General features: G+C 45.2%; 1 protein-coding gene across 1 annotated transcript; it reads left to right on the forward strand.

Moving 5' to 3' along the window:
• Positions 1 to 1,875: 1,875 nt before the first annotated feature.
• LOC118076606 (protein S100-A9) lies at positions 1,876 to 10,735 on the forward strand. Its single transcript, XM_088660060.1, has 3 exons — positions 1,876 to 2,031; positions 9,465 to 9,628; positions 10,421 to 10,735. Exons 2-3 carry the CDS (start codon positions 9,488 to 9,490, stop codon positions 10,556 to 10,558), a joined length of 279 nt encoding a protein of 92 aa, XP_088516186.1. The 5' UTR covers positions 1,876 to 2,031; positions 9,465 to 9,487; the 3' UTR covers positions 10,559 to 10,735.
• Positions 10,736 to 12,253: the final 1,518 nt, after the last annotated feature.

The following is a 12,253-nucleotide window of genomic DNA, read 5'->3' on the forward strand; positions in this document are numbered from 1 at the left end:
TTCCATGCTGTATTCATCTCTGCAACTTCTCCTTTTTTAAAACAACCCCTCAGTGTGACTCCGTTCCTGCTTGACTCACACCTCTGCCCAAGTATACTGCCCTTGTAGAACTCTCTGCTGAGTCTCTCCAACATTCTGAGATGATAATAGGGACATCAGCATTTGAGGAATGTTGGAGGGTATGCAATGTTTTTACGGGATCAGAGGCCTTTCAGGAAATACCTAAAATCAAATATTAAGCCAAGTGATGCCCAGAAACTGGACGAGGCCAAAGGGAACAGGGCAGTGAAAAGCTAGTTTTGCAAGACTTTGCTTCAGCCGCATTCCCTCTAGTTCCCTTTCCTTGTAGTTGCCCACTTAGACATGTAGAAGCAAGTTGAATGAATGAATGAATGAATGAATAATTTATTACGGTCGGAGACCAGATTTTAAAACACGTTTGGGGGAACAATCCCAAAGGACAAAACATACATATAAAACTTTATACAATTATAAAATTAATGTTTATAAATACAGTGAGCATATGGTACTTAAAACTTTAAGATAAGCTGCCGCAGAGAACTGGCCTTGGGTCGTTTGGAGAACCAGATTTAAGGACTTTCAAATGAACGAGTTTGGCTCAGGGGAAGGTCTATATCTGCAGATCTGAACACGGAATCTGGCGACCGTCTGGGTTGTCTTCTGATCTTTGCCTAACAGGAGCAGGATGTATATTTGCTTTTCCGTGAGCTCAGCTAGCCTCACCAGCAGTGGAATCAAGGATCTCTTCATAGAAGGGACATCTAAAAAATAGATGATCTGGGCTCCCCCCCCCCCCCATGAACAGGCGCAGAGTCTTTGGGCGTATGGGACTTTTTTTTTGTAAAGCAAGTTGATTCTTTGTAAAACAGCCAGCAGACAAGATTAAACCCGCCCACCCACCTGATGCTTGGAGAAAATAGAATCTCTCACTGAATGAAAAGAGGAAGACAAAAAGAAAGGGAAGCATACAAACACATACAGGGACGTAAGTGTGTGAGTCTCCCGCTCAGGCAGAAATTTAAAATCCTCTCAGTATACTTAAATATAGGGGGGGGGAGCACTACTACAGGGTCACCGGTTGGAGGAGGAGAGGAAGAGCATGAACGCAAAGGAGAGGAAAAAGGAAGATGGAGGGAAGAAAGGAGGAAAGTGAAAGATGAAGGAGAAGGGTGGAAAGCGGAGAAGGATGTAGGGAGAAAAGGAGTACCGGTAGTTTAAATATAAAAACGAAGGATGGTGTAAGGGGACAATCATGGTAATGGATGGAAGGAGAAGCGGGTGTGTGGAATAAAGGAAAAGAGCTGAGGAAAGAGAAAAGAAGGGAAGGGGAGGGAAAGAGAAAGAAAGGAGGATGGGACAGGGAAGGGAAGCAGAGGATGGATAAAAGGGATGAAGGATGAAGAGGAAGGCAGGAGGATGCTGTGTTCTACATTGATCCATCGATTGCTGCTTGTAGCCAGAGGTAGTCCTACTCAGAGTAAACCCATTGCAATACACATGGTTCACGTCCGTCTATGTGTTTTAGCAGGGTATAAGTTGGGTATACCTCTGGGTATAAGTTGGCTGCAAATGGAAATCATTCCAACCATTGCAGCAAAGAATGTACCCAGCACCCATATTGCGCAAACTTCGGGCCCCACCTATATCCACAAAACAGTTTAACTGCAATGTGATTAATGAGTTCTAAGAGAGCAATGAGTTCTAAGAGAGCAATGAAAAGCGATGCTGCACTGCGGGTGTAAACCTGTTGTTCCTAAATGATGAACGGTGATTGGCCACAAGCAGCAGGGAGGGAGCCCCAGCCCCCAGAGGTGCCTTGCTGAAGGAAGATCTCCATCAGATACCTTGAGCACCAGGTGCTCAACATGGGAGTGTCATTTGAGAAGGAGCAAAGATTTCATAAGTGGGGGTGGGATCAGGAATCTGGATAGGGTATAAGAAGTGGGAGCAATTTAGGGCTCTTCATCCAACTTTGGCGCATTCGAACTCTCTTGTTTATCACCAACCAAGGTAAGCTGAAAATTATGGGAAGCTTTCTTGGGTTCTTGTTGGGTTATTCATTGGACATAGGGTGCTAAACCTTTTTGATATTATTAGCTAGGGCAGGGCTGAAAAACCTGTAGGCAAGGCTCCAGATGCTCGGGAATCCAATTCCCATCAGCCCCAGCCAGCATGGTCAATGGACAAAGATGACCAAGACCGGCAACATCTGGTGGACTGTAGGTTCCTGTAGCTCTAACACAATTCAAGGTGCTCACATTGGTATTTAAAGCCCTAAATGTCTAATTCCCTGCAGACCCTCTCAAGTGTTATGGCCGGGCCTCTTTGTAGGTCCATCACTCTCTGGAGTTCAGTTGGTGATGGTGGCCTGGAGAAGACCTTCTCTGTGGCAGCCCCTTAGTTGTGAATCTCCTTCCACACAGAGGTGCATCATAGAATCATAGAATATTAGAGTTGGAAGGGACCCCAAGGGTCATCTTGTCTAATTCCCTGCAATGATGATGATGATGATGATGATGATGATAATAATAATAATAATAATAATAATAATAATAATAATAATAATAATAATATATTTATACCACGCCCATCTGGCTGGGTTTCCCCAGCCACTCTGGGTGGTTTCCAACAGAAAAATAAAATAAAATAATTCATTAAAATACACTAATTTCTTAAACATTAAAAGCCTCCCTAAACAGGGCTGCCTTCAGATGTCTTCTAAAAATCTGGTAGCTGTTTTTCTCTTTGACATCTGATGGGAGGGCGTTCCACTACCGAGAAAGCCCTCTACCTGTTTCCCTGTAACTTGGCTTCTCTCAATGAGGGAACCGCCAGAAGGCCCTCGGTACTGGACCTCAGTGTCCAGGCAGAGTGATGGAGGTGGAGACGCTCCTTCAGGTATACTGGACTGAGGCCATTTAGGGCTTTAAAGGTCAGCACCAACATTTTGAATTGTGCCCGGAAATGTACTGGGAGCCAATGTAGGTCTTTCAAGACCGGTGTTATGTGGTCTCGGCGGCCACTCCCAGTCACCAGTCTAGCTGCCGCATTCTGGATTAGTTGTAGTTTCCAGGTCACCTTCAAAGGTAGCCCCACATAGAGTGCATTGCAGTAGTCCAAGCAGGAGATAACTAGAGCATGCACCACTCTGGCGAGACAGTCTGCAGGCAGGTAGGTTCTCAGCCTGCGTACCAGATGGAGCTGATAGACATCTGCACTGGACACAGAATTGACCTGCGCCTCCATGGACAGTTGTGAGTCCAAAATGACTCCCAGGCTGCGCACCTGGTCCTTCAGGGGCACAATTACCCCATTCAGGACCAGGGAGTCCTCCACACCTGCCCACCTCCTGTCCCCCACAAACAGTACTTCTGTCTTGTCTTGTCAGGATTAAACCTCAACCTGTTAGCCTTGCAATGCAGGAATCACAGTTAAAGCTGGCATTGTAGATGACCATCCAACCTCTGCTTAGAAACCTGAAAGGAATGAGATTCTACAACTTCCTGAGGGAGTCCATTCCACTGTCAAACAGCCCTTGCTGTCAGAAAGTTATTCCTGGTTAGTCGGAATCTCCTTTCTTTAACTTGAATCCATTGGTACATCCAGCACCCTCATTATACAGCTTCCAGTATAGATGCACCCCTTTTTGCTGGCTTTTAATATGGTGTGTTAAGGTTGAAACCTGCCTTGGGACCTTAGGGGAAAGGGTGGAGAATAATGACAAGCTCAGAACTTTGTGAGCATCTGCATAGATGAAAACCCAGAAAAACTAACCCCCTCTATTTTCTGGTCCCCCACGCCTCCCCATGCCTAAAAGCAGAGAGCACATTAGAGAGCTGGCTGCTGGGGTTCCTTTGCACGAAGAGATCTAAGAGAATCCCTGTTCTGTCTACCACGACCTGGTGCTCTCCAAATGTTTTGCATTACAACTCCCATGAACCCCAACATTATGGCAATGGGTTCCTCACCCTTGACTGCCCTAGTGGAGATGGTAGCAGTGGGAGGCTTCATGGCTGGAGGGCAGTGAGCAATGGTCTTAGCAATGGTCTTAGCTCAGGATTTTATAGAAGGTTCTATTTCCTCCCTGACATTTTGTTTTGATACTCACAAGAACCCAGTGAGGTAGGATCAAAGATGGGAGGCGAACCTGTGGCACTCCAGATGTTGCTGGACTCCAACTCTCATCATCCTTGACCATCGACCATGGTGGCTGGAGTTGATGGGGGCCAAGGACTTCTGGGGGGGGGGCAAGGATTCCCTATCCCTGTCACTGCCCATCTGGCTGAGTACTGTCAGACCAAGAGAGTCCATCAACTCCTGGAGGCCTTCAAACAAATGACTGTCTCAAACTTTCTTTTAAAAATAATAACAACTGATTTATCTCTCTAATTGGAGCTGAGGCTCCAATACTTTGGCCACCTCATGAGAAGAGAAGAATCCTTGGAAAAGACCCTGATGTTGGGAAAGATGGAGGGCACAAGGAGAAGGGGACGACAGAGGACGAGATGGTTGGACAGTGTTCTCGAAGCCACCAACATGAGTTTGACCAAGCTGCGGGAGGCAGTGGAAGACAGGAGTGCCTGGCTTGCTCTGGTCTATGGGGTCACGAAGAGTCGGACACGACTAAATGACTAAACAACAACATCTCTCTAATTGGGGTTGTCTCCGGCAAAGTCGTTCTGTTTCCACAAGACTTTCCACTAGTGTAATGGAGCTTCCCTCTCCCCTCCCTGTCACCCCCACAAAATCTGTTCTGAGTGTTTCTGCAACCCTCTGGAGCAGATTTGGGAGAGAACATCAGGAGATGAGAGAGAGGTGAAGTGCCATTGTTCAAGTGGAAATCCTTGTGCTAGAGGAACAACATGGCTGTGTCCAGTCCAAGATTTTTAAGAGTATACCTGGCAGCATCTATGGATTTACATTCATCAACAACAATTTCCTTGCACTCTGTTACACTGATGCATTATGAAAGTTCTCAATTTCTCAAGAAAACAGTTCCAAGGCTGCCCACTTCCTCTGCCCCTGGCTGTGTCTGTCAATTTCCCCTTGTTTACTAGGTCTCCAAATTTTGCATATCCAGCCTTCAACACCTGGGATATTTATATTTTCTAGTTTTGACAAATAGTTAGGCAGAAAGCATGTATCACCTCCCCCCCCCAAATTTAATATATTTAATATATATAAATATATATATTTACTAGTTGACCCGGCCACGCGTTGCTGTAGTTCTTTCCTGTGATCCCCCCCAACCCTGTCCCGATCCATGACGTATCCTGCCCCTCCTCCCTCCACCCCGGCTCATCCCTGTGTTTCGGTAGGATACCCTTCCCTCTGTTGTCCCTGGAGAGTGTTGGCCCCTCCCCCTGTATCTCCATACCTTGGCCCCCACCCTCGAAAAGGAACTGTTAGGTTCTGGGTTCTATTTCCCAGCATGCACTTTTGTCTGAACCCTCTGTTGTTCCTGGGGAGTGTTGGCCCCTACCCCCGGTATCTTCCTACATTGGCCCCCATCCTTGGAGAAGGAGCTGTCAGTTTCTGGATTCCATTTCCCAGTATTTACTTTTGTCTGAGCCCTCTGTTGTCCCCTCCCCCCTGTATCTCCATACATTGGCCCCTGCGCATGCATCGTGAACATTTCTATATATTTAGATTAAGGATGGGGGGTGATGATGTGCCCTGGGACCCAGGGAACTACATAAAGAATCCCAACCCGGGGGGGGGGTCAAATAGCGAAGCCCCATAGTCCCGTAGCAACAGACAGGCCCAGACAGAAGGAGGGGGGGTCATATGGGCCATTTGGCGCGGGCCTCCGAATCTAAAGGGGGCCTCGGTCAGCATATTCACAATCAGTGAAATTAAAAAAGTAACAAAAGGGTTAAAAACAGGGCCACCGGTAGGGGATTGTAAATGGGGTGGGGGGTGTGCACTGCAAATATCTGAAGACTTAAACTGGGGAGAGAAAGTGAATGGTTGTTTTTTTATATAAAAAAAAGACACAGAGGCTTACAATCCGTTGTTTCTCCTAAAATAAGACATACCCATAAAATAAGACATATTTATTTTTGTCTTGTGGATTTTTTGGGGGTAGTGGTGCTAAATTGTAAAGTAAAAACCCCTTGCCGTGCCCCCAAGTGTGTTGCTGTGGGTTATCTACCCCCCACCCTACATCAGCCCATGACCTATTTGGGCTCCTCCTCCCCCCACCTCCCACCCAGGGCTCCATTTGGGATAGTATTTAATGGGCTGTAGACCTGAGGCCTAGTATGTAAAATGGAGCCAAGGCCTCCTGTTTTACAGGATCTCGTGGTAGAGGCGGGGTTTGTGGGTGTGGTGCATTGTTGTGGCTAATCCCTGTGACTGGCCCCATGATCTATTCAGTTTGTCCCCCCCCCCATGACCGGTGTATCTCATGACGTTTTGAAGGATGGTATTTATTTTTGTCTTGTGGATTTTGGGGGAGGGGGTAGTGTTGCTAAATGGTAAAGTAAAAACCCCTTGCAGTGCAGGGGCCTACATAAATCAAAGGCCGTGCTGTGGCTTGGGCCAACCCCCTCCCCCAGGCAGGCCCCGACCTCCACTTGGCAATGTTGGTTTTTTGGTGGTTTTTTTTGGGGGGGGGGTAGTGGTGCTAAATGGTAAAGTAAAAACCCCTTGCCGTGCCCCCAAGTGCGTTGCTGTGGGTCCCCCTCGGGCCTGCCAGGGGCCTAAAACAAAGGCCTAGATAATGGCCGCCTTGGTGGTTTGAGTTGCTTGGTTGATGATGATGTCATTTGGTTTGTGGGTGTGGCTTAGATTTCACAGAAAGGGAGGGGGTGTACTGTGGGAGGAATTCCACTTGAGGGCGCTGTTTGAGTTGGTGGAAAACCAGGTCTGTACCTGCGCAGGTGTGCGATTTGAGGGATTTTTGCCCCCAACAACGTGCGGGGAGTGGCCTGGATCGTTGTGTCAAAATTTCAGGATGATCGGTCAAGCGGTTACGGAGAAAAGTGGAACCTGGATTTTCATGATTTTTACATTTATATATATATAGATTAAATTTCACGAATTAAATTTCAAATTAAATAATCATATAACATCTCTGCTTTAAAAATTGGCTTCCAACCGACACATCCAGTGGGTTTTTCCCCAACTCCTTTCCTACTGCATTATATAACAAATTCTTATTTTTTAACCAAAGTATTTTTTACCCTCCAATACAATTCTTTTGTCATTTTTCTTCCGCTGCTCATATCTCAAATCCTGCTCAAAAGTTCATTTCTTTTTCAAATAGTCCCAAAAAAGGCCTCAATTTTTCTATTAAAAGTTCATCCTTTTGGTCTCATAATTTTGCTGTCAGCTTAGCCATTTCCGAATAGTCCATTACTTTTAGAAGCCGTTCCTCCTTCATTGGAATCTTCTCTAATTTCCTTTCCTGAACATATATCATTCTAGCTGCTTTTGTCACATACGTAAATAGTTTGGTCATCTTCTTTGGAATGTCTGCCCCTATTATCCCTGCAAGAAAGGCTTCACATCTTTGGGGAATAACCAACTTAAACATCTTCTTCAGCATCTCTCACCTTTTTAAGGCTGGATCTTTAACTGACAAAAAAAAACACAGCCTGATTTCCATTTCTCTTATGTGTAAGACATCTGAACAACACTTAAATGAGCTAAATAAAAAAAATAGAATTCAAATGGAGAGCTGCCCTGTGCTAAGTAGGACACATGGACACTCTATTATTGATCCCGAAGAATTATAAAATTGCAGAGTTGGAAGGGACCCTGAGGATTATCTAATCCCAACCCCCAAGCATTGCAGGAATAATAATAATAATAATAATAATAATAATAATAATAATAATAATAATAGTTTGGATGTGATATCCCGCTTTATCACTACCCGAAGGAGTCTCATAGCAGCTAACACTCTCCTTTACCTTCCTCCCCCACAACAAACACTCTGTGAGGTGAGTGGGGCTGAGAGACTTCAGAGAAGTGTGACTAGCCCAAGCTCACCCAGCAGCTTCATGTGGAGGAGCGGAGAGGCGAACCCCGTTCCCCAGATTACGGGTAACCACTACACCACACTGGCTGTCACATATGGGTATAAAACCCGCAGCCTTTTTTTATAATATATTTTTATTAATTTTCCAATTAAAAACAATTATATCACATCCATTATTTCAAATTATACAAATACATATCAATCAGACCGAATGTTATGCCAAATCATCTAAAATTTTCGGGGTTTCCATGCTTCAAGAAATTGGGGATTCCTCGCAACTGCCCACTGCCGTCTTTTTCTAAAGTCCAAATCGTCACTCAAAGTCTATAATAGTCCCGATCTTTCCCCTACAGTCACAAAGATGTTTTCCTCTTTCATCCGATTTTTTCCCAGCTGCTGAGAAGTATCAAACGAGATTTCACATATGTTCTTTCTCCTGTGTGAGTTAATCAGTCCGGCCTCCCCATAAATCTTCTTGGTCTGGAGCGTCCCTGTTGCGTCGGTCTTTCAACACTGAGCAGCGCCATCTTAGAAAACTCAAATCACTTTCGTTTTCTTCTCATTAACAATCTTTATAAAATTTACAGCTTTTCCAGGCAGAAGACCCAGCCGTCACATTATGCATAGACTCTTGATAAATTAGTGGCTCTCCTTGCCCTATAGCTGAACTTAGCTTCAGGTCGCTGTTCAAATTCAAAGTGCGTCACACTCATAAATCCTCTGAACGCTTTCCAGGCACTCCTTCTATCCAATTAGAGGGGGGCTTCTCTCGTCAACTATTTTGCATCTTCAAAAAATATACTCAATATCAACAGTTTATAATAGTTCATTGCTCACACAGATATCTTTTATTTCTCGTTCGTTCCAAATAAGCAAGGACATCACGTCCGGGAAGGTATGGAGTAACTCGTAGAGTATATGAAAAATAAATAAAAAAACTCACTTCCCTTGTCGTTCCGTCCCCATCAATCCTTCTTCCAGATAAAATACAGCCTTTGACTCCTCACCCTCAGCAGCGTAGATTCCTCGGCAGTAAACAGAGCTTCTGCCCCTCCTTCTGAAGTATGTCCATGAATTTAAACCTAATTATCTTCTTTAATCATGGAGATCCCGCCCTGCAGTTTGGCGTCCGGGAGTTCCGACATTCCTCATAAGTGCTTTCAGCCCAAGCCCCCCCCCACTCCTTGAACAGTCGGAGTGGGTTTGGGGGCATCGCGGGCCAGCGGCCCCTCTCCGTAACCCCCGGAGAGGGTAGGGGGTTGCCATTTACTCCCCTAGCAACCGCCAAATTCCTCATGAAGGTCGGAGGGATGGAAAAAAGGTCAGCCATTCCTGCAGGTGGAACCGGAAGCCTAAAACCCGCAGCCTTGCTGCTACCAGCACTAAGCTCTAACCAATTGAGCTATCCAACAAATAATCCAGGCAGAGCCAGTAATATGTTCCTATGGATTCCCAGGTTGCCACCAGAAGACCTTTGGAATGTCCAAGCCCAAGACTCAGTTGCAACAACTTGTTGAACAATTCATTGACATCTACTACACGTACTCTGGGAATTCTTCAAGCATCGACAAGCAGGCATTTAAGAAGATGATGGACGAGCAGTTTCCTGACATTGATGAGGTGAGGGGGAGATAAGAAGAGGCAGGGTTCCTTTGGCCATGTTAAGAGGGGGGAGGGGCTGAAATCTCACCAGGTCTCTGCTTTGAATCATGCTCTGAAAACAAAGCATATCTAGGGATGGGAAGAAATGTCTGTTTTAGTCTCTTTTCAGTCTTAAATTCTGTTATCCCCATTTGCAATCCATTAAAAAATGTTTTTTTAATAATTATTTCATGTAAACATATTTTTGTACAGTGGTACCTCGGTTTACAAACACAATTGGTAACGGAGGTCTGTACTTAACCTGAAGCGTACTTAACCTGAAGTGAACTTTCCCATGGAAAGTAATGGAAAGTGGATTAATCCATTCCAGACAGGTCCGCAGAGTACTTAAACTGAAACTACTCAAACCGAGGCGTACATAAACCGAGGTATGACCATATGCATTTTTGCCAAATACAGTCATACCTTGGTTTAAGTACGCCTCGGTTTGAGTATTTTCAGTTTAAGTACTCTGCGGACCTGTCTGGAACGGATTAATCCACTTTGCATTACTTTCAATGGGAAAGTTCTCTTCAGGTTAAGTTTGCCTCAGGTTAAGTAAAGACTTCCGGAACCAATTTTGTTTGTAAACCGAGGTACCACTGTATACACATTTTTGCAAAACACCTTTCCTTAATAAGCTGTATCTTTGTATGTTATTATTGCATAGATTATAGCATATTAATTTTTATACACATAACTTGGCTGGGGAAATGCAACAAACACATCTGAAGTCTTCTCTCCTCCATTTCCCCACCCCCAACACTGCAGTCTCCCTTGAAGAAACAAAAGAGAGACCAGCTCTTCGACGAGGCAGACATAAACAAGGACGGCAAACTGAGTTTTGATGAAATGGGGCACCTGATTGCAAAATTCATTGCTGCAACACATGACAGACTCCGCAAGTAAGAAGGGCGTCCCCTTGGCCACTGGAAAAATGGCTCAGAAAATCCTCCAGGAGACGGTGCTCAGGGGCGCGTTGGATACTAACCTTCCAAACACACACAAACCCCTTTCCACATTCACTAGCTTGGAATGTAATGCTTTGGCAATAGAATACGAAATAAACATCTAACTTGGAAATCATTTGGTGTCTTATTTCAACCTCATTCTGATAAACTGCAATTCTGACAAATTGCAATACACAGGGTTGGGTTGTTTTTGAGCCAGAACTCACCAAAAGTTAGGGGGGCACCATTGCCATTATAAGAGATCAAGTGAGGCACTCATGGTGAGTTCCGGCACTTCATTTCCTGGAAAAATAGCATGGATGATATATGCTTTCAGCCTAACTATCTGCCAAAACTCGAAAAACTGGAAAATATAAAGATAAATATCCCAAGTGGATATAATTCTGGAGACCTAGTAAACATGGTGAAATTGACTAATACAGTTGGGGCAGAGAGGGTGGGCAATTTTGGAACTGTTTTCTTCAGAAATGGAGAGTTTTCATTATGTGTTGGTGCAACAGAGTGCAAGGAAATGGTTGTTGTTAAATGTAAATCCATAGATGCTGCCAGGGATACTCTTAAATATCTTGGTGTGTACACCTTCAATTTATTCTGTTAGCACAAGGATCTCAACTTGCATAACAGAACTTTACCTTTCTTGTCTCCCTAGGCTCTCCACCCCTCCAAAAGGGTTGGGGAAGCTCTCAGAACAGAGGGATGATGGAATAGGGTGTGTGCGGGTGGTGCTGTGGTCTGAATCACAGAGCCTAGGGCTTGCCGATCAGAAGGTTGGCTGTTCGAATCCCCGCGACAGGGTGAGCGGGAAGGTAAATGGCATTTCTGTGTGCTGCTCTGGTTTGCCACATGACCTGGAAGCTGTACGCCGGCTCCCTTGGCCAATAAAGCAAGATGAGCGCCGCAACCCCAGAGTCGGTCATGACTGGACCTAACGGTCAGGAGCCCCTTTACCTTTACCTATTTTCATCAGATAAATGTTGAAGGGTTCGGAGTACCAGCTATTATTGCAGGGATTGTAAACTTGGACAGGCGGTAGTGTCACAGTTGCTGTTAGACTCCAATTCCCACCAGCAATAGCCACCATAGATCAATGCTCAAGGATGATGAAGCCCAGCAACACCTGGAGAGCCACAGGATCCGCATCCCTGCTTTGGAAACCTGTTTTTAGATCTAGAGGTATGAAGGTCTAGGAAACCCCCAGAAAAATCTGATCGGCCACCGTTAAAACAGGACATGGGACTGGATGGGTCTCATCCAGTGGCAGAACTTCTCTTACGTTCCAGTGTTTTCCTAGATTGCCAAATGTCGAAGCCCAAGACTCAGTTGCAATACCTGGCTGATCAATACATTGAATTGTATCTCACTTATGCTGGGAGTTCTGGCACCCTTGACAAGCAGAAATTTCAGAAGATGATGGACGAGCAGTTTCCTGACATTGCTGAGGTGAGGAGCGGGGATAAGAAGAGGCAGGGGCAAATGTTGGCCACTCAAAGGCCAGAGCACACATTTGGGCCAATGTGCGGAGTTTTAAGAAGTTGATTGACGAGCAGCTTCCTGACATTCCTAAGGTGGATGGCTATGTCTGTTTCTCTCACATCTTAAAATTCAGCTCGCCACATTTGTACTGCAATTTGCG

Source organism: Zootoca vivipara, chromosome 16 (assembly GCF_965207765.1).
Source record: "Zootoca vivipara chromosome 16, rZooViv2.hap1.1, whole genome shotgun sequence".
NCBI lineage: Eukaryota > Metazoa > Chordata > Lepidosauria > Squamata > Lacertidae > Zootoca > Zootoca vivipara.

What these genes read in the sequence shown, in the direction of transcription:
- LOC118076606 (XM_088660060.1), top strand. Translation starts at nt 9,488, where the DNA reads ATGTCCAAGCCCAAGACTCAGTTGCAACAACTTGTTGAACAATTCATT. An exon ending in AGTTTCCTGACATTGATGAG is followed by an intron (nt 9,629 to 10,420) that starts GTGAGGGGGAGA and finishes CCAACACTGCAG; the next exon opens with TCTCCCTTGAAGAAACAAAA.